The sequence below is a fragment of the Phymastichus coffea genome, unplaced genomic scaffold, assembly GCF_024137745.1.
Source record: "Phymastichus coffea isolate CEN01 unplaced genomic scaffold, Cenicafe_Pcof_1.1 PCOF00006, whole genome shotgun sequence".
Taxonomy (NCBI): domain Eukaryota; kingdom Metazoa; phylum Arthropoda; class Insecta; order Hymenoptera; family Eulophidae; genus Phymastichus; species Phymastichus coffea.
In genome coordinates this window covers 4,744,311-4,767,717 of record NW_026706817.1, presented here as the reverse complement: position 1 = coordinate 4,767,717, position 23,407 = coordinate 4,744,311, and the positions used below count along the sequence as shown (strand labels likewise).

Here is a 23,407-nt window from a genome sequence, read left to right as displayed (position 1 = left end):
CGGAAACTATTGAAATGATCCAAAAGGCCTTCGGAAGCGAGTGTATAAGCAAAACACGAATAAAAGAGTGGTATAAACGGTTCAAGGATGGTCGCACTTCTGTCGATAGTGATTCTCATTCCGACCGACCTTCGACGACAAAAACCGCAGATAATATTTAGCGGGTGCGACTTGCAATCGAACAAGCTCGTCATATGACTGTGCGAGAACTAGAAGAAGACCTTGGGATACCAAAAACTATCATTTCAGAAATTTTAACCGAAAATTTAGGAATGAAACGCGTGTGTGCGAAATTCATCCCAAAATTGCTCACAGCAGAGCAGAAGAACATACGCTTAGAAATCGCTCTGGACAATTTGGAAATGGTCAATAATGATGATAATGTGCTTAGAAAAGTTATTACAGGTGATGAATCATGGGTTTATGGTTATGATCCTGAAACAATACAACAATCTTCACAGTGGAAGCATTTTGAATCGCCAAGACCAAAAAAAGCACGTCAAAGTCGGAGCAATGTTAAGTCAATGTTGATTGTTTTTTTCGATTGTGAAGGTGTTGTACATCATGAATATGCACCAACAGGTCAGAGAATCAATAAAGAATACTACGTTCAAATTTTGAAAAGTTTGCGTGATGCAGTAAGAAGAAAACAGCCGTACTTTTGGGAAAGTGGTGACTGGCCTCTCCATCGCGATAATGCGCCAGTGCATTCATCCAATCTTGTGCAGCAGTTTTTGAGCAAACGCAGTATCGCATTGCTTCGACAACCTCCATACAGTCCCGACATAGCCCCTTGTGACATTTGGTTGTTTCCAAAACTAAAAAAACCACTAAACAAACACCGATTCAATGACAAAACAACGGTTGAAAACAATGTGACGAGTGTACTTAAGGCTATTCCTAAAAGTGAGTTCCAGGACTGTTTGGAAAAGTGGAAACATCGATGGAACCGTGTTATTCAATCAAGTGGTGATCACTTTGAAGGACGCCACTCACCAGATGATAAAGAATAACGCTAGCACGAAAATATAAAGGTAGGCCCGGACAGACCTCGTACGTTACTACAAATTTACTAAAACAATCTATGGTTGTTAAAATGTATTTAACTCCGACTCGTGAAGTAGATAAAGGACAATAGAAATCAATTGATAATAGATCATTTGGTTTTTAAACGAGTATTGGCTGCATTATTGATGATATCTTTTTTGTATAATATTTTGTGCGTTGACAGGATCGAAGAATTACAGAAAAATATAGCTGCCACACAATGAGAGCGACCTTCTACCCCAGGAAAATTTTTATTAGATTATGTAAATAAATAAATTTAAAAAAAAACCAAAAAACAAAAACAAAATAAATAATAAAAGCTCATAGAGTACTGGATGATGAGACTTCTTTCTCGTGGATCATTCAGTCTCAAGAGGAGGATCTGTAACAGTCCTATCTATGAGCTAGTCCATTATTTCACTGAATTACTGCAACCCGTTAAACTCATCTATCTATTTACATCAATTAGCATATTAAACGGCGCCACCTCACCTATTATTTGATTGTCTTAGTACAAGAGTTTAATTTCATGACTATATAAGGAGCGTGACGTCACAGACTTATAGATATAGATATAATAGTTTTTGTTATTTGAATAAAATATGTTAATTAGTCATAATTTTGACTTAACAAAGCATTTCTTATATAGATTTTAGTACATAGATTGAGATTATAATAATTCCAATTGCGTTTAATTATTAAATAATAATGAATTTTAATATGCAAAGTTAATTTGCTTATTACACTATAAATATTAATTATTAGAAAAATGTGAATACTCCATATTCATAATGAATATCTGAAAAACACGAGTAAGAATTGATTTCATTAATAACAGTTTTATAATAACTGTTATTAATGGAGTGGGCTTCGACTCGTGGAAGGGAGTGGACGTGTCTTGGCTGTGAGTGCGAGTTTTGGTGAGAAAGTTAGAGAGGAAAAGTATTTGAGGAGAGAGATAGAGGTGAAAAGAGGGTGGAAGCGGAAGAGAAATGGAGTAGAGAGAGAGAGAGAGCGGTTTGAAGAAGAGCAGGAAAAAGCAGAGAGAGAGAGAGAGAGAGAGAGAGAGAGAGAGAGAGAGAGAGAGAAAGAGAGAGGAATAAAAAAAAAAGAAAAGTTGAGGTCAAGAGAGAAAATCAGGAAGCGAGAAAGGCAGGTAGAGAGAAGGGGCGGTAAGAAGTAAAGGCGGAGACAGAAAAGGTAAGCCAGGGAAATAGGTGGGAACACGAGCAGAATTAGAGAGATGGATTAAGACATACGGGTTAGTGATGGAAAGATTTGTGACAACAGAAAAATTGAGAGATAAGGGTGAAAGGATGGATAAGAAAGGCCCAGAGGAGGAAAAGAAGAAAAGAGTAAAGGTGGTGAGGGGGAGAGTGAGCGGAGAGGTGCTGAGGGATAATATTAGAGGACAAACGAGAGAGGCAAAAAGATGCAAGAGTGAAAGTGAGGGGAGCGAGATGGAAGGAGAGGGGGGAAAGGGATTGGACAACACGTTAAGAGAAGTGGGAAGAAGTAGAGGTGCAGAAGATATAATGGAAAAGATACGGGCAGATATAAGGGATTTAAGAGAGGCATGAGAAGAATAAAGGAGAGAATGGACAGAAATGATTAAAGAAATAATGAAAAAAATTGGAAGAATGGAGGCAGAGGGGAAAAGAAGAGAAGAAGGATAGAAGAAAGAAATAGGAAAAGTTAGGAGAGAACAAGAGAGAGAGAGAGAGAGACAGAGAGAGAAAAGAAAAAAAGAGACGTAAGAAGAAAGGGAAAAATCAGAACTTAGAGAAAAGAAACTGCAGGAAAAATGAGGAGAGAGGATGAACTAGTTGGAAAAAGAGTGCGTGAAACTAAAAGTAAGTATAGAAGGAGCAAACGAGAAGCAAAGAGGAACAGAAGTAGGCAATAAGGAAGAAATAGAGTATATGAGAGACTAAATGGATAGAGAAAGTGGGATAAACAATATAATAGTGACAGACTTAGAGGATGGGTTAAGATGGGAAAAGAAGAGAGACAGAGGACTGGTTAAGGGAGGAACTAGAAATGAAAGGGGAGATAGTGAATCTAAGAAGAATAGGACGGACAGCGGAGAGGGATGATCGGAGAGAAACAGGAAAAAAGATGTGGCAAATTAGATGCTCTTCATGGAAACAAAAGGAAGAAATCATGAGGAGGAAAAAGAATCTGGGGCAGAAAAAGATCTTTATAGATCAGGACTGGACGTGGAATCAGAGGAAGATAGGATAAGAGAGTAAGTAAGAAAGAAAGCGAGAGAAATAAAAGGTAAAGATAAAGAGGTAAAGATGTGGCATAACGGGTTGAAGTCAGACGAAGAAGAATGGTGGTGAAGCGAGAAAGAGGGAAAAATGGTAGGAAAAAGGGCGGAAGGGTTTCGTAAACAATAGGGAAAAGAGAGAGTGAGAAGGGGTGGGAGAGAGAGAAGAGAGGCAGTAAAGATACTATTCTGGAACGTGGCGGGGATTAGAAGCATGGAGGAAGACGACTGGGAATATGTTAGAGGATTCGATAAAATAGGGTTAACGGAAACTTGGGTGAAGAGGCAACGGGCAAAAACTGGGATAGAGAAGCAATTGAAAAGGTATAACATAGAGTGGAGAGACTCAAGAAGGGAAGAAAGAAGAGGGAGAGAAATAAGGGGGGGGAATAATGGCGGTAAGAGAGAGGAAAGGGATGAGTAAGGTTGAATGGAAGAAAGAAAGGACAAGTGAGGAAATAGCAGGAGAAATAAAGATCGGAGGAAGGAAATACATGATAGCAACAGTGTACATGCAGCATGAGAAAAAGGAAAACTATGAATACCTAAGCGAAGAGATAGAGGAGAACAGAGGAAAATAATAATTATAGGAGGAGATTTCAACGCAAGAACAGGAAATGAAGAGTGAGAATGGGAGACAGAAGAAAAACCTAGAAAAAATAAAGGCCAAAGATAAAGTGTTAAACGCTGAGGGAAAAGAAATGATAAAATGTCTAGGAGAAATGGGTTTAGTGATAACGAATGGGAGAAAAGAAGGAGATAAAGAGGGAGAAATAACATATACAGGAGCGAGAGGAATGTCAACGTTAGATTATGTAGTAGGTAACGCGGAAGGTGATGAGGCAATAAAAAGAGTTCAAATAAAAGAGAGAGTAAAGTCGGACCACTTACCAGTAGAAGTGGAATTGGGAGACAAAATAGCAGAAGAAAGAAAAGAAGAGGAAGAAAGAATGATAGACGACTGGAGCGCAGAAGGTATAAGAGAGTATCACAGATGGATATACGCAATAGAGGGAACAGAAAAATGGAAAGAGATAAAAAATAGAGTGAGAAAAACAGTAGTAAAAAAGAAGACAAAGAAAAAAAAGGATTGAAAAAAAGCTGGTGGAGAGAAGAATGTAGGAAAAAATGGGCTAGGGTGATGGCAGAGTTAAATAAGGTAAGAAAAGAGGAAGGCGACAGAGGCAAATACCTAGAAGCAAAGAGAGAATACAGAGAGGAAATAAGAAAAGCTAAAGAAGGTGAGGGGAAAAGAGTGGCAGAAGAAATAAGAAAAGATAAGACGAGAAGAAAAATCTGGGATAAAGTGAATTGCAATAGGAAGAAAAGATTTGAATTAGCTGAAAATATAGGAAAAGAAGAATGGTTAAAACACTTCAAGGGACAACTACGAGAGAAAGAAAAAGAAGAAAGCAAAGGAGAAGAAACCGAAGACAGCGAAGGAGAGGAAGGTGAAGAAATCAAAGCCAAAGAAGTAAAAGAGGTAATAAGAAAAATAAAAAAGAAAAAGGCGACAGGAGAAGATGGTATAGCAAATGAAGCGTGGATAAAAGGCACGGAAGGCTTGTTGAAAGATATGACAAAATGCTTAAACGGAATATGGAACGGAGAATGATCTCCGGAAGAATGGAGGAAGGGAATAACAGTACCAATATACCGGGTGTTCCAGACCATCCGTACAGCCATTTTAAAATCGAAAATTCGTGTTTTTGTGAAAAATGTTTCAGATGAAAGTTGTTTACGACAAAGGGGGACATCTATCTGTATAATTAGTTTTGACCTTGAACATCGTTTTCAAGGTCATTTGAAGGTCGAATTGTTTTTTTTAAATGGGAACCCCTATTTTTGACATCGGATTCGAAAAGAGCAGGAATTTTACGTCCGCAAAGATATTTTTAAATTTCTTTTCGTGGCCTTGAGAAGGTCATTTTTAAGGTCAAATGCTTGAAAAACTGCCTAAAAGCGTTTTTTTAATTTTTAAGATATCGAAAAATGACCTCTACAAAATTTGTTCAGAACATAGTGGGCCACCCAATGCACCAAAAACCTTTGACCTTTACCTCATTTCGAAGGTCATTTCAAGGTCGAAGTGTTTTTTGTAATGGAAACCCCTCTTATTGACCCCGGATTCGCACATAGCGTGAAATCCGACGTTTGGATAAGGTATTATGTTGAGTTTCGATTGATCCACGACGTTCATCGCTAAGGTTATGTGAAATTTAGATCCAATATTATTCACGAAACATTTACAAAATGTTTCGGGCTAAATTTATTAAATTCTACTGGGAGCACGTCGTGGATAATAACTTTTGACGATACTATTTGTGATAATTGTAAATTACACTAATACGATCAATAAATAATTTTGTAAAGTTTACATGTGTTAAAACTTTAGTATTAACGTTTATTTACTTGTAAATTAAGAAAATTCATTTCTCAAAATTTGCAAATATTTCTCGAAGATTCGAAAACTTTTCGAAGAGAACTCTTCTGGGAAAATATGCGTCAAAATCTGTGTATAAATACTCTGATTATTGCTCAGGCTGGCATCCACTCCAAGCCTTGCAAAGTGAGCGCATGAGATTGAATAAGCTTTGCTAATACCTAAGTTCTTTCTCTCATTCTGATTAACTGAACAAATCCTTTCCTTTCCTATAATTCATGTTCAACTTATAGAATACTTCGCGCTATATGAAACTTAGGCTGAATTATATCCTTTATAATAAAGACTTTAGCTCTGCTTATGGGACAATTTGCACCATAAGAAACTAGGGCAAAGTCCGAATTTCCTTGAAATTTACTTACGTTCGTATATACTAGATTTATTGATTTATTTCATCAATTATGAGAATATATTATGAGACTAAATTGGAAAAGAAACGAATTCTTACTCATTAACGCGACAAGACCACGAGAGTACGAATTATCAATATATTATACAGGGTGTCCAAAAAGTAGCGATACACCTGAGAAATTTTCTAAGCCGGTTATTTTTTCAACCGGGTGAAGGTTGTTCTTGAAGTAACTTTTTACGAGGAATCCGATGGTAACCTTAGATTTGACCTTGAACCTCATTTTCAAGGTTATTTTGAGGTCAACCTCATTTTTTTAAATGGAAACCCCCATTTTTTATGGCGGAATCGGAAAGAGCGGAAAATTTTACGTCCAGATATGTATTGAGGTATGAGGTTGAGGTGACCCCTAGAGGTCAACTGGAGCTCCCTTCTCCATTATGAAAAAAACTTTAAAAAATTTTAGGGCGTCTTTAAGTTTGGATGACCTTCGACTGACCTTAAACTTTAAGTTCACCCTTGACTTATGATCTAAGTAGATATTTGGATGTGAAATTTTCCGCTCTTTCGATTGCCGCTGTCGAAAATGGGGGTTTCCATGACCTTTATTTGCTTCCTTGTACCACTAAAATCCCGGTACTATTACAAAGCCACAGTTCGACCTTCATCTGACCCCTAGAGGTCACATTAACCTCAAACCTCAACTCATCCATACGTGAGAGTCTTCACTTTTTTCGATTCCGCCATAAAAAATAGGGGTACCCATTAAAAAAATGAGGTTGACCTCAAAATAACCTTGAAAATGAGGTTCAAGGACAAATTAAAGAGCACCGTTGAAAGTTACCTGGGGTTATCCTTTTGTTTGTTTTGTTTAACCACTGAATTCGTGAGATTTTTAAGAATTCATACTTTGACCTCCAGTTGACCTCTAGGGGTTACCTCAACCTCATACCTCAATACATATCTGGACGTAAAATTTTCCGCTCTTTCCGATTCCGCCATAAAAAATGGGGGTTTCCATTTAAAAAAATGAGGTTGACCTCAAAATAACCTTGAAAATGAGGTTCAAGGTCAAATCCAAAGTTACCATCGGATTCCTCGTAAAAAGTTACTTCAAGAACAACCTTCACCCGGTTAAAAAAATAACCGACTTAAAAAATTTCTCAGGTGTATCGTTACTTTTTGGACACCCTGTATACGAACATCACATGGTTTGGGCTGTAATTTCACGGGATTCTCGTATTCTTTCATGATTGTTCGCGACACTCTCAATGCTAGGCGTTACATCGACCGAATCTTGCAAACTCACGTGTTACCGTTAGCACGAAACAGGAGAGGATTTATTTTTATGCAATATAATGCTAGGCCTCACACAGCGAATATCACACATCAATTCTTTCAGAGAAACAACATCAGATTGTTGAGGCATCCTGCAAAGAGTCCTGATCTGAATCCCATAGAGCACGTCTGGGACATATTGGGTCGCCGATTGCGTCAAAATTATCCCTAACTAAATAATTTAGAAGAATTAAAGAACGCTCTGATAAGAGTTTGGCGTCCGATCCCTCAACGGATGATCCGAAATTGCATTTCGAATATGCGACAAAGGTTGCAAGCTGTAATTAGGAGTAGAGCCGGGAACACTTGATACTGAACACATACACATTACACACTTTAGAAAATGAGTTTGGAGTCGTAAAATACTGTGAAACTGATAAACCACAAGGTCTCATTTTTTCTGAAGAATCTAATACACGCGCGTAAGCACAAAAGAAGCGTAAATCCGACCGTGCAACTTCCACATGGTATGCTTTGGGTAACGCTATGCTGGCGGTAAATCAGTAACACAGGCCAACAAGGTATCAGAACCAGAGACCAGACATAGTACACCCGAAGGATATTGGTGCGCTGAATCCAAATCCGAGCTCAGAATTGCGCCAGTACGTCAGGATTTTGAGATATCCTAACCTAAATGTGCGAAAATCACGTTTTTTGGCTATATTCGGTACCTTATAACATTGTGAATAGATTTTTTCATGCAAAACTGACAACGGCATCTGAAAGAGCAACTCTTGGCCGACAAAATTCATTACCGATTTTTTTATGTCTTTTTCCATCAGAGATACCGTCAATTGAAATGTGCCATTTAATAATTGATTTATACTTGAGTATGAAAAATCTTGATTTTTTTTGCAATCTTCAGTAGTAGGAAAAACTTACACTGGCATATAAAGGTCTACCATTGTACTAATTTACGGCGAATCTAGCTGAATTTATTAGATGCACTCTAAAATGACATCTATAAATTTAGGGCAGGCTAAGGCAGATAGTTATGACCTAAATGCACTGAAAATCCTATAACTCTAGAACCAGCGACAGATTAACTTGAGTGCGCCATAACCTGCAAGCTCAAAACCATGACAGGATTGCCTAAGTGCGCTATAACCTACACTCAGGTTAAAACCACGATAAGTTAACCTAACCTTGTTACTTTAATTTATGCGAGATGTGTATGAATTATAAGATAAAATGTAACGAAAATGGTACTTGGAGAGCCATCTAACGAGATACGGCCTATACCCTTGGACGTACGCCCTCGATTTCCATCATGCTCTCGAACCAATCAGGGCCTGAAAGCCGAGATGAAAAAGTGGAAAGATCTCAGTCAGCCAATTAAAAATTGCTGCCATTTCCACTCTTCCCAAATTTTGAGGGGCTGAGTGAGGGATTTTCCTCCTAACCACCCACAGGCTTTAAAAGGGTGTGCACAAGCGAAAAAAGGCTAATTTAGTTCCAGCCCCAGTTCCAATTCGACGTAGGTGCGAGAAGCTCCAAAAGGCGAAAGTCGGTTCCTCTTAGTATCAGAAAGCCACACAGAATAAAAGTAAGTCTAAATCAATCTTTGCTATCTTATTTCTTCTTCTTCTCACTCCTAGATTAGCAATTTGAAACACGAAAAATTTATGTCTTTTCAGCAAGATCTGGGATACTCCTCAATAAGACAATCATACCGCTTAAAAGTTACATAGATAAATTTTTGTGACTATTTCAGTGAGGTCTGGAATACTCGTATACAAGTTCCGATTCCGTTGAATTATGGTGTTCGATAGGAGTCTTGTAGTAACAAAATTTTTTACATAACTTGAGTCGCGCAGTAGAAGCTCTATTTCTCCAATTGCTCATTCTGGTTTAAGCGTGGAGACCTTCCGAAATCGAGCACCTGAAAACGTCTGCCTCAGACGTTCCTGAGAAAGTGACCCGGATGTCACACAGGTAATATGGTAAAAATAATTTTATCATCTAGATCATTAATAAAAATTGAAATTCATAAATAACAAAATATACATATACAACAAAATTTTTTTGTAATCATTCATATAAACAAATATAAAACAACAATAATATTTGAATATATTATTTTAACATAATCATAAATCGTTTTGAATATTATCTAGAAAATCACTTAGTTTACGAATCACTTTTTTATTTTTAGTAACGTTTTCCCTTAAAAACAGCTGATATACGAGGTCTGTCCGGAAAGTATCGGGCCTACTTTTATATTTTCGTGCTAGTGTTATTCTTTATCATCTGGTGGGTGGCATCCTTCAAAGTAATCCCCACTTGATTGAATAACGGTTCCATCGATGTTTCCACTTTTCAAAACAGTTCTGGAACTCACTTTTAGGGATAGCCTTAAGTACACTTGTCGCATTGTTTTCAACCGTTGTTTTGTCATCGAATCGGTGTCCTTTGATTGGTTTTTTTAGTTTTGGAAACAGCCAAAAGTCACAAGAGGCTATGTCGGGACTGTATGGAGGTTGTCGAAGCAATGCGATATTTCGTTTGCTCAAAAACTGTTGCACAAGATTGGATGAATGCGCTGGCGCATTATCGTGATGGAGAAGCCAGTCACCACTTTCTCAAAAGTGCGGCCGTTTTCTTCTTACTGCATCACGCAAACGTTTTAAAATTTGAACGTAGTATTCTTTATTGATTGTCTGACCTGTTGGTGCATATTCGTGATGTACAACACCTTCACAACCGAAAAAAACAATCAACATTGACTTAACATTGCTCCGACTTTGACGTGCTTTTTTTGGTCTTGGCGATTCAGAATGCTTCCACTGTGAAGATTGTTGTTTTGTTTCAGGATCATAACCATAAACCCATGATTCATCACCTGTAATAACTTTTCTAAGCACATTATCATCATTATTGACCATTTTCAAATTGTCCAGAGCGATTTCTAAGCGTATGTTCTTCTGCTCTGCTGTGAGCAATTTTGGGTTATTGGGTTATTGCCCACCCTGTATATAACATAATTGAAAAACACTATAATATAAATTTAATAATGCATAGATTCGCAGTAAATATAATAAATCCGCTGACACCAGGAAGTATATACGATTGAGAAATTTTTTGATATGCATAATCATTGTGAACGTTTGACAAAATCGATAAGTAAGAAATCAAAACCATTTAAAATTGATTATATTAAGCTCAATTCATTCAAGCAGATTTGTTTTATATGAATGCCGATATTCAATTATTAATCTACAGCATTTTTTCAATAATATCTGCATTTTCAATCGTTAACTGTCTTTCCAAACTCATTGCCTGGATACAACTCTAACGAGCCATTTCTTCAGCACCTAATCTTTTTTTATTTTCATGATTTTTATAGGTTTTCTAGTTATATTGTGGCATATCCATTCCTCTGAGCAATTTATTGATGTCTGAGTGACCCATTTCAACATTCAAGTAATCTTTTACAATATAATATTTTTATTTTTAAATTGTTGTCAAATTATTCTCAACGTTTTTATAAAATAAATGTACTCGTACATGTATGCGCACTATACGAACCTACGACGGCTTTGTATTTATATCGTGATGCTTTTTTTTACCAAATACTTCATAGGTTTTGTCAGAATTCACTGCAGTGAATGCTTTGTATGATCGACATTGAACTTAAAAAAAGATGCTAAGCCAAGATTTTGTTCCTGAACACAGTCTACCAAAGATAAAATTAAATCACATTTTTGGCAGAACAATCCACGTGCCATAGTTCTTGGATGAATGATTCGACGACCTTCGATTTTGCATCGTTTTATTGGTGTAGTCGATGCTATGTACTCGTCAACGTTTTCCTTTACTTTATGCACTTTTTGGATATTTTCACCCGCTTCCCATTGCTTGCATCTGAGGGCGTAAACTTTTTTGTCACTCTCTTCCTTCCTCAAAACAATTTCAACTTGTTTCTCTTCGTTATTGTCACTCATAAACGATGGTCATCGAGCTATAATTCAGGTTAGAGTATACAACGTAAACAAGACGCGGTAAGACGGTAGCGGAGAGCGGAACAACTTATGATCGCTTCTACGCAAATCAAACGTAAGTCGGATAGTTCTCTCGACTAACTACTCACGTACGAGTACGTACCATACTCCCTTAACAGCAACTTGCGAACTTTACCTTTATTCTAGTGTTTAGTTTGCGTAGGCTAGAAATATTATTAAGTTTAATTGTAATGCTCCAGCTTTATATTATTTTTAGTTGTAAGCTTATTTATATATTTTATGCGATCCTAAGCGAAGCATTTTATAGATTGTAAGATGTGCAACCTATTTTTGTTCTACTGTATGGCTATCATACCCGACAGGGTTCTACACCATGGTGTAATAGATCAAAATCAATCAATCAATCTTTCTCTCTCTCTCTCTCACTCGTTGCTTTAAACAAGTGCGACTGCTTGATGATACTTCTAATCTTGTATGTGCTTAAATATCTCTTCCAAAGTCGTTGTGTATTATTATCGTCGAAAGACGAAATAAGCTAACAGTATTAATTCTATTTCGTATCACATTTACGTTCGTCTACTAACTGATTGAAGCTTTGCGGTAAAGAACTTGATTTAAATTTATTTATCTCTCAATTTGATCCATGATTTCGCGCTTGTTTTTAGCTGCGAAACATGTACGTAGGTATACCAGGCATATTAGAAGCGGATCGAGGCGGCAATTAGCCTCGCAGCGAGAGATAAAATTTCTTTAATGGCATTAAATAGTTTATTTGTTTATCCAAACGTTAGATACAATAGATAATTTCTTTGTCAGGCTAAAATGCTGTGCATATCTTTTGGATAAGATATTCAGTATTGTATGTTTATATATATGATATATTTTTTAGAATATTTATAATAATAAAATATTATCATTACTTATACATGAAATTTTCCTAAATAAATTTAATATTTATTTATGGATAAGTTTGTAGCGAGCCAATTTCAGATCTTCATCTATGGGATAATTACATAGATATCATGGAAATTTTAGATCAAATAAATTCGCTTGAGAACATAAACTCTGATGTAGCAGAAAGAGATGAATACATTGAAGAATTCATTAACTGGATGAAAAAAAATGGTGCTAAAATTGATGGAGTACGAATAGATTATTTTCCTTCTTATGAACTTGGCTTACGAGCTAATATCGATCTCAATGAAGGTGAAGTTATTTTAGAAATACCAAGAGCGTTAATTTTCAATGTCTATTCAGCAGCTTCAGAATTAAACAATTTAAAGTCAGATACCATACTGCAGAATATGCCTCAAATAGCATTAGCTATTGCATTGTTGATAGAAAAAAGAAAAGATTTCTCGATATGGAAATCATATTTGAACATATTGCCAAGAAAATATAACACAATACTTTATATGAATAAAGAGGAGATGTTCTTATTAAAAGGAAGCCCAAGTTTTGGTAAGAAATTATAAATCAAATTATAAAATCAATTTTAAATCTTTTTTAATATATATGTTATTGTATAACGAGCCGAGGCTCGTTATGTCTCTCTCTCCCCTTCAGTTAATCATAATCCGTTGATAACCCATGTATTCTTTTCTTTATGTATTTTTGCCTGGCCGTAGCTGTGGACGCGGCACGAGGTAAGTCAGGGAGCACCGAGTAGAGAGAGAGAGAGAGAGAGAGAGAGAGACCCGCGTGTACGCGTGTAAGCGTGGACGCCCGAGTGTCGCGCACGTTGCCTAATTGGCTGAGACGCGCCGCTGCCGAATAGCTAGCGCGAGAGAGGGGGACCACGTCCGCGTGCGAGTCAGAATCGGCTGCCCGCCTTCGCGAGAGGAAGCAAGTTCGGCGATCGACGCAAGGAAGAAGCGCTTTATGCTACGCAGCTCGGGTTTTTCTTACCGATAAAGACGAAGGGTGCAGCGTGCGTGCGTGCGTGCGTGGGTGTGTGTTTGCCGATCTTAGCCGGTCAGCCCGAGAGAGCTGCCTCGTGGCCGAACACCTGCGCGTGTCAAGTCTAAAGCCGAGGCCACTGCGAACTTGTCATGTAAGTGCCCGTTCGATCTTAAGACTCTCTCTCTCGCTTGCTCCTCGCTTGCCTCTCTCACTGCGAATGCTATTTATATGCTTCCTTTGCTATCTTAGTCTTAATAAATATTCATTCTGCTAACCACTGCGTCTTTCCTCTCGGCACTTCCTCCCTCCCGTGTTACGCGCACGCCGGCTTGCACCGTCCGCTGCTACCTGACCGACGACGCTCTCCGCGGGCCGAAGGCAAGAGTGCCTTCGAGGGGCATATCTGAGCCGCTGGGCTGAATCCCGCGTGTTCCCCATACGAGTTACCCGCAGGCCGAGTAGCCACCTAGCATCACCCTTAACGGGGTAGCAGAATCCCCGTTACAATTGTAATAATGTATTACATTATTATAGTGATTAAATAATTTCATTATGTCTCTATCTTTTTCGTAGCGTTAAACATACCTATTTCGAATATATTTTATTGATATCTTTATTTTTGCGTGTATTTTTCCGCAGTATGCAATAATAAGGTAAGTGAGGGGAAAAAGGAGAGAGAGAGAAAGAGGGAGAGAGAGAGACAGACAGACAGACAGAAAGTTTGTCGCAACATGTCGCAAATGTCCAATTGTAACCCGTTTGTTGTGTAGAGATAAAAAATTGTGATCTAATAATCTATGTAACAATTACTTATTATAAATAAAACCCTTCATTATTTATAATTATTTATATCGTTATGAATTTGCTTCAACCTCTGCTTATTTCTTCACGAGTCCATTATCTCAGTTACATTACAATAGATATTATAAATATCAAAATATTTATATGCAAGAAGCGCGAATTTTCTACGCTTTCAGCAATAAGCGATTTGGACTGCACGCTGCTTTCCGTAAAATCAGGAGTAAGAACACGATATAGCTGATTTAACTGTGCTACTGGGCTAAGTGTTGAGTGAAGTGCGGTAAGGCCTGCGTTTGTATTTTTCTCATTTCTTCTCTTCCCTTTCTATATATTACGTAAAACTGACTTGTTTCCTCTTTATAACATGGACATAAATAAGCATTATTTTTATGATCTTGGAATCAGTTTTCAAGGTAATTTCTATATAAAATTTGTTTAAAAAAAATCTTTATTTTTTACTGTGAAAAAAGTGAAAACAAGTATGTAACAATAAGGTTTCAGTGTTACATATAGTAAATAAATAGGGTTCGGTAATTCTACGACAAAATTTATCAATAAACAATCGTATTTGAATAACTTAATAATGAATCATAACATTAAAAATAAATCGGTGAAAATGGTATACAGATAGTAAATAGTATACAGATTAAATAAAATCTCTAATAAAAAAAACGTTTCAATCAGATTTTTTCATCTTTATAGTTTTTCTAATTTTTTTCAAGACAAGCAAGGCCACTGATTAAGAAAGCAATGGAAGTACTGCTACGTGCTTTCTTGGACAGCATCTGCTTGGCGGATCTGACTAAATGTGCGTTGAGAATTATACAGGTCGACAAAATTAAAAAAATCCGTATCCAGAGATCAAACAAGGTATTTCCGAAGAGATTTGGTGCGCTGAATTCGAATCCGACCTCAGAATTGCTCTATCACTCTCAGTTTTTGATATATTATAACCTAAAAGCGTCAAAAACACGTTTAATTCTTGTTTTCCAATCCCTACAACTTCATGAAATAAATTGTTTTTTGCATCTTAAAGAGCAACTTTTGCTCTTCAAAACGCACTGCTCATTTTTTTCGACAGGTTTATGACACATTGAAATATGATAAATTTGCATTTTCGCAAATCTTTTTCATTTAAAGGAAAGTTTTGCTAAAAGATAACAGTGGTACACCTAGCAGGATACAGGATTAATAAGTTAAGGAACTTGGGATCTAGTGGTCGGAAGATATTGCAGGGTACAGAAATCTTTGGTTGAGGTACTTGGAACGTAGCGGACTGAGGATATTAGTGGTCAAGGGTTATTATCTAGTAGGATATAGGGTTTTTTGGTTAAGGTTTTAATTTTAGCGAAGATTATCTTTAAGCAAAACTTTCCTCTGCTAAACGACAATTGCTAATGTCAAGTTATTATAGGTCATTGCGTTATATCTCTGTTGAAAAAAATAATATTGAAATAATAAGGAGTGTATTTTGAAGGGTAAGAGTTGTTCTTCAAAGTACCGTCGTCAAATTTGTAGAAAAACATTTTTCAGGAAGTTACAGGGGTTAAAAAACAAAAAAACGTGTTTTTGATAATTTTAGGATAGAATATCTCGAAAACTAAAGACGATGAATCAATTCTGAGCTCGGATTCGGTTTGAGTACATCAAATTCCTTCGGCTACACCAGGTCCGGTCTGACGGTGTGAAAATGCGTTGGCCTGTGTTATTGACTTTCAGCCTCTCTCACTTTCTCCCTTCCTCTCTCTCTCTCTCTATTTAACTCTCTCTCTCTCTCTCTCTCTCTCTATCTATCTATCTATCTATCACTTAACTGTATCTGCTTACCTGTCGTTTTATCGTTTGAGCTTTCATCGACGTCCGCGCGGTGTGTCAGGCTGAGAATGTACTACATGCGTATTCACACTCTCATGTCTTTCTTTTTTTATTTGAGGAGCGGTGCAAGACGATTAGTGGAGCCAAACGGTACGACGGAGCTAGGACGAGTGGCAAAGGAAGACGATCGACGTAGACAGAAGAATGAAGAGAGATAGATAGAGAGAGCGAGAAAGAGAGAGAGAGAGAGAGAGACGCGAGTTGTGTGTGCAGCCGTTTCGTGGAGGAATCGGCTTCCATACAGGAGTAGCGAGCTAGAAGCCGTTTGGACTGCGTCATACATCGGTTCTTGTTTTGATCACTCGAAAAGTTTTTGTTTGATACGCGCCCTCACCGAGGATTTTGCTTTAATTTTTACGGATAAATGTTCGATTTGCGGGATGTACGCGTGTTTTTGATTTTTGTGTCAATTGTGAGTGATGAATGGGTCACGCCTAACCAACTGTTTCTTTCCGACACCGGTGCGTATATGAAACTCGGCGAGGTGCGCGCCAACGGAACGCGCAGTTTTCTTATTACGAACTGGTGAACATCAGCGAGTCTAAAAAATGAGTATATAAAAGCAAACACGACAATGCCAATGATACTAGAGCTACATGGAGACATCTTCATACTATTGAAGTCAGCAAAACAATTCTTCACACTTCATTGTATTTTTCGATAGCAACAAACTAACCAGGCATTATACTTTTATTTTAAATCGATATCCACATCTAACCTACTTTAAATTAAAATCAATTTTAACAAAGCAGATCATACAAACTAACTAATCTAAGTTTACTTACACTACAATTAGTGTCCTCGAGGTTAAAAAAGCCCTTACTATGAACACATAAACTGGCCAAAATCTCGACGGAGTTTCATAAAAAATGTTAAAACTAGTCTTCCATGAAGTTGCTTCTTATGTGACTTATCTCGTCAATGTCTCTATTCGTTCAAGTACTATTACTTTTTTGCAAAAAAGAAAAAATAAATAAATAAATGAAAATTCACTTACTGTCCATGGTGACCATGCAATACTCGCTCGATAGCTAATTTCCGCACTGCTTCAAAAACATTAGAACGCCAGGTGAAAGCTTAGCTTATAACTTTTTTCGAATCTAATAATATTTTCAACCCTTGTTAGACTGTTTTTTGCCGTGATTACAGCACTCAAACGACTTTAGTAGCTCTGACCGACTTAAAGCCACTCTCAAAACCCTGTTACAGCAATATCTTCGGTATTTATGACTATTTTTCGACAAAAAAAATTTGAAAAATCTATATAAAAGAGAAACGTAACCACACAGGTGATTGACGTCACTAGGGATTGCCAGCCCTACATTGTACAGGGGTGAAACTATATTTAGAATATATATTTTCACAATCCGAATTAAAAATGGATCATAAAAAAATTAAAAAAACGATCTATCTTGTGAAATATAATATGAATAAACCTAAAACGTTCCGGTATATCTTCTAAACACCCAGTGATTAACTCCATATGCATACCCCCTGATCAACTTCCTGATTAACTCCCTGATTAGCCCCACTCGCATACCACCTGATCAACCTCACCCTCTGATCAATCCTACTCGTATACCCTCTGATCAACCTCATCCCTTGATTAACCCTATCCATATACACCCCGATTGACCCCACTTGCATACCCCTGAATACCCTTGATCACCTCCACTCGCGTAGCCTTTGATTAACCCCACGGGGAATCTCCAATCATCTCGATGAAAAAAATTTTTTCCTAATCTGTAAAGTGGATTTTGAAGGGTAGGAGTACTACTTTATGGTGTATGGCCCGATTATAGAAATAAAATTTATTCACGATGTCACATAACTTTGAATATAGGTAAAAATCTAGCCTAAAGGCTTTAGCACGTTTACGTTAAGATATCTCAAAAGCGTGATGTGATGGCTCAATTCTGAGGATGAATTGAAATTTTACGCAAAAAATTGCTTCTGAAATTACTTCCAGTCTCACTAGAATATCCACAATTCCGTTTTTTACTGTTCATGTAATTCCAACTGCAAAACTTGTTTTGTTCACTCAAGTTAAGTATGTTATCGTATTCTATCGGCCTATTTTACTTAATAGGAAGAAACTGTTATGATAGAATTTCAATCTTAGTTTGCCTCGTTAACCGCAATCAAATCGAATTTGAATCGTAGTTTGCGACGTTAACCGCAATCAAACCGAATTTTAATGTTTGTTCACCACGTTAACCGCAATGATATGCGGCACGTTTATATATATATATATACAGAAACTCAAGATTAATCATTTGCTTTTTATGTGGTTCAAATTTCGAAACATGTTTTGCTAACTCAAAACACACATATATATATATATATATATATATATATATATATATACACTTCCGCTCAATAATCTTTGCTCATCCGAAAACAAAACGACTCTAACTTTGAAACTCTAACTTTGAAATAAAAAATAACTGTTCTTGTAACCTTTGTTTATTATTTTTTACCATAGTAATATATTGTTGATATATTATTGAAGCATGGTACACAGAAATTAGGGTAAAATATATTACGTGAGAATAAAATATGCAAATTTTTTTATTGTCAAGAAAATTTAAACATGTACATCAAAACTCGTTAGTCGAAATATTCATAATTATTCGACACTACATTACATGAACAATTTTGTATATTTAATTTTAATAAACTTGAATTTGAAAGGAAGACAAAATAATATTCAGATGAAGCTTTTTGCAGATGCATTAAACCTTCTTTTCGTCGAAATGACGGCGTTTGCTTTTTATAATAACTTTACAATGTCAGCATTCTCTTCATCAGTTTCTCCAAGGTCGTTGATAAAATCTGCTGCCATTCTGCTTGTATTCTTTTCCATAGATCTTTTGCAGAAGTTGGAAGTTTTTTTCTTACGGTTCTATCTAGTTTTTCCCACAATAACTCAATTGGATTGAGATCCGGCGACTGAGGTGGCCACTCCATCATTTTTAAATTCTTTTGTCTTTCTAAATTCTTAATATAATTTTTGCATATATTGGAAGAATGTTTGGGATCATTATCTTGCTGGAAAAGAAATCCAAGACCAAATAATCTGTTTGTATTTTTCTTTGTTCAAAATTCCATCAATTTTTATAATATCTCCTACGTTTGATTCGCTAAAACAGCCCAAACCATAATATATCCTCCACCGGGCTTTACCGTTGGCACAATACAACTTTTTGAATATTTTTCTCCAACACGTCTTGGAATAGTAATTGATGTTTTAGTATCAAAAATCTGAAATTTAGACTCGTCGGTCCACAATACGTTATTCCAATCTGCTATAGTCCAATTTTTGTGTTCTTTAGCCCATTCTAATCTTTTAGTGATATTGTTCTTCCACAGAAATGGTTTTTTTATAGCAATTCTTCCAAACAATCCGTTCTTATTTAGTCTACGCTTTACGGTTATGCAACTCACTGATTTTCTTAGATGCCGATTTAAATCAGCAGTGATTTGTCTAGCTGTAAGACGTATGTAATGCAAACATATATTTTTTATAAATGCGCTACTTTTGAATTTATTTACATCATAGTCTACGGTTCGACGAGGAATATTGAGAATATTAGCAATCTGACAATTACTTTTACCATTTATGTGTAATCCAATAACTTGATAACGTTTACCCGAATCTCTTGGTGCCATACTTCAATAATACTTCAACAATATATTACTATGGTAAAAGATAATAAACGAAGGTTACAAGAACATTAATTTTTATTTGTTTTTCTAATCATTAGTTATGATTAATTTTAATAAATTAGATTAATTTTTCTACTTACATTGAGACAATAAAGAGGAACAAAAATGTTCTTATTTCAAATCAAATATTATTTTCATGACTGTTGATTTTCAACAAACCTACATCGCATTACGACTGTTTCTTAATTGTTATTACACTGCCTCAGATTTTTCGTTGATCGAGATATGCATACAGTAAAAATTTTTCTATAGTAAATGGAATAGCTTCACGTATAAATGATCTTCTTTATTCTTCCAAAATGAAGAAAACTGAAATATTGAAAAAATCAGGCTACTTGATATTATGACTGAAAAAAAAAATGTTTTCATATGATTATGAAGAGTTACGAAATATATTTTTTAGATTTTTTCTACGATTTTTTTTCTCGAAATGGTGAGCGTTTAAAGAAACAACAAAAATTTCCTAATTTTTGTTTTAACATTCACTTCCCTGTACACAAGGGAAATATGTTAGCATAAATTTAATATATACCATTCAAAAGTGCGTGAAGAGACATTTCAAATGAGCTCCTGCAGAGCTCTGTAGGTTTATTTCTAGCCGAGATATGGAGTTTCAAAGTTAGAGTTGTTTTGTTCGCGGGTGGGCAAAGATTATTGGGCGGGAATGTATGTGTATGTGTGTGTGTGTGTATATATATACTCGTACGATATATATATATATATATCATATTATTTCAACATATTACAGTCGGATAGTAATGCAATTTTGTTAACATCGTATAATTTTTTTGAATATCAATATTGTGTGATAATGGCAATCGAAATTCACAATGTCATGCAAAGTTTATTACAAACATTCCATGTAACTCAAATAGTGGAAAATATATCAAAATTGAACGACGCAGAGAAACAGCTACATGATTATATTGAAGATGTATTGAAAAAAGTATTGAAGGTATTCAGGCATTGAGTTCGAAACAAGTGACAATTTATGTTTCCTAGATGATGATTTTGATATAAATCCAGAAGTAGTTGACGATGGTTTTCAGAAAATACATGCTGAAAATTATGCTGAGGTGCCTAATTGTATTATAACTAATACAACAGTCGATGATGGATACAAAAGAAAAGCTGTTAAATATTAGGAAAGTGGAAGTGATAGTGAAAGTGAAGTGTTGTATTTAAGTTCCGTTCAAAGTAAGTATAAATTAATCACATCAGAACGTCAATTGAGAATATGGAAACAGCAAATTTTTGCAGGCTGAACTATAAGAAATAATTTGTTTAAAATTTCACAGTATACTCTACAAAAAATTATAGGTGCATTAAACCGGAAGTTAACAGTTCGTGATTTAGATCTTAAAAGATGAGCTTTAGAAAATAAGCATGAATTGAATGTGCCTTGGCTTAAAGCATCACCAAAGTAGATATTGTTATTTAAAAGAAAACATAAAATTGTATCACGTAAAATAACGAAACATGTAACAAAGCTATTGATAATTAGCCTAGTTTATAGCTGAACTGTCTAAATTTTTTTAATGAAGTGAAATCTGAACTATCTTAAAAGAGAGCAAGTAATATGTATAATTCTGATCAAAGAGGGTTTAATTTAAAAATTCATAGTGGCAGGATATTAAATGAAAAAGGGATAAATACAGTTGAAATGCTTGTACAATCAATATCATCTACTACGTATAATTATACGATACAATCGACAATATCTACAGAAGGTATGTTGCCTTCGCCTCTTTTTATGGTTTTAAAAGAACAAAAAGGCAAATTCAGGCATACGTTGTAAAAAAATTATTCCAAACACCTAATATATATTTGCAAACAATTGTATCAAGAAAACTGTCTAGTGAATTACTTCAAACATAGTTAGGAGATGTCGTTTTTCCTAATTGTAGAAAAACTGCAGTTTTGTTACTAGACTCATGGAGTGGGCAATATGAACGGACTGGATACAAGCTTGGTACAAGAGTGGATATTTGGATGAAAAACCTCCTAAATTCGATATTCCTACAGAATATTGCTTAGCATTTGAAGAAGATCCTATCTGCAAGATTTGTGAAAATATAGCAATTATGAAATGTGCATGGTGCAAGACACTACTATGCCTGCGGCATTTGTTTATAGAGTATCATGATTGTTTATAATATCAACCGTGATAAGAAGACGGATCTTATATACAATACAAACATTAACTTTAAAAATTTGATTGAATTTCAAGAAGAATATAATACCATCAAACGTATTAATATTGTATTAATAAAATAAATAAACATACATCACTTGTCCTGAATCAACTTGTTTAGGAGTGTGAATTTTTCTGCGGATTACTCTGTCTACGGAAATATTTGTCAAGCGGTTGACCGACCTGGGGGTAAACCCGTTCGATAACCATCCATATTGGGTTAAGCCTTCTGGAGGTGAAACTGTCTTGGGGATGAACTAGGGGCTTACGTTTACGAGGGTTAACTTGACGAGTGGAGTTATTCAGAGGGTATGCGAGTGGGGCTGATAAAGGTGTATGCGAGTGTGGTCACTGAGGATTAATCAACGAATATACGAGTGAGGTTAATCAAGGGGTGAGGTTGATCAGAGAGTATGCGAGAGGGATTAATCAGGCGATATGCGAGTGGGGTAATTAGGAGGTTAATTAGGAAGTTGATTAGGGGTTATACATACGGAGTTAATCACTAGGTGTTTAGGAGATATACCGAAACGCTTTAGTTTTATTCGTATTATATTTCACAAGATAGGTCGTTGTTTTAATTTTTTTATGATCCGTTTTTGAATTCGGATGGTAAAAATATATACTCTAAATATAGTTTCACCCCCGTACAACGTAGGACTGGCAGTGACAAAACCTGTGTGGTTACGTTTCTCTTTTATATAGATTTTTTCAAATCGTTTTTGTCGAAAAATAGTCATAAATATCGAAGATTTTGCTGTAACAGGGTTTTGGGGGTGGCTTTTGAGGGTAGTTTCTAGACCCCAAATTCCTTTCCTAGCACAACAGTATAATTCTCTCATCAATTTTTAAGCGTCATAGCAAATGAAAAATCAGCGAAATTGGTGATTGGCAACTATTCATATAGCAATAATAGAGTTTAGCGATGGTTCACCCTCGAAATATTGAATAACGGAAAAACTCCGATGCTGGTCAATATTGTTTTGTCATATACGATGAAAATTTATTTTGTAATTTTTATCATAAATCTCACCGTGCTATATAACAAACACATTCGCATTTCAACTGATATAATTTCCATTAATTCAAGGTCACACTACACTTAAATTACGCAATTACCACACATTAACAAACCGCGTAATGATACACCGCATTACACATACTCTTAACCTAATAAACACGACGACGTTCTTAAAACCTATTACAAAAAGAACAAATTAACTAACTTGTCGCGCTTACAAATCTATACAAAACACAACGCGAGTCGCCCGGCAGATGACCGCCTTGACGATGAACCGACTTAAGCTATTTAGCTAAAAGAGAAAGTCGCCCGGCGAGGGATCACCTGGACGATTTCTCTTGGCGCGATTTATTGTCCGACCGTCATTAGGGCAGGTAGCCGGCGTGTGCACGCCTTGCTACTCTCCTGATATTAAAATTACGCGCAGTGCCGTCGATGAAGAGAGAGAGAAAGAAAGAGAGATTAAATTGTAAG

At 36.1% G+C, this 23,407-nt stretch overlaps 1 protein-coding gene across 2 annotated transcripts in view; it reads left to right on the top strand.

The window, feature by feature from the left end:
- LOC131668316 (actin-histidine N-methyltransferase) overlaps positions 1–23,407 on the top strand; it is a 572,960-nt gene that overhangs the window by 46,620 nt on the left and 502,933 nt on the right. For both annotated transcript variants that reach the window (XM_058942387.1, XM_058942395.1), the window contains one exon: positions 12,381–12,872. In XM_058942387.1, coding sequence (XP_058798370.1) covers positions 12,381–12,872 — 492 coding nt within the window. The remainder of the gene's footprint in view (positions 1–12,380; positions 12,873–23,407) is intronic.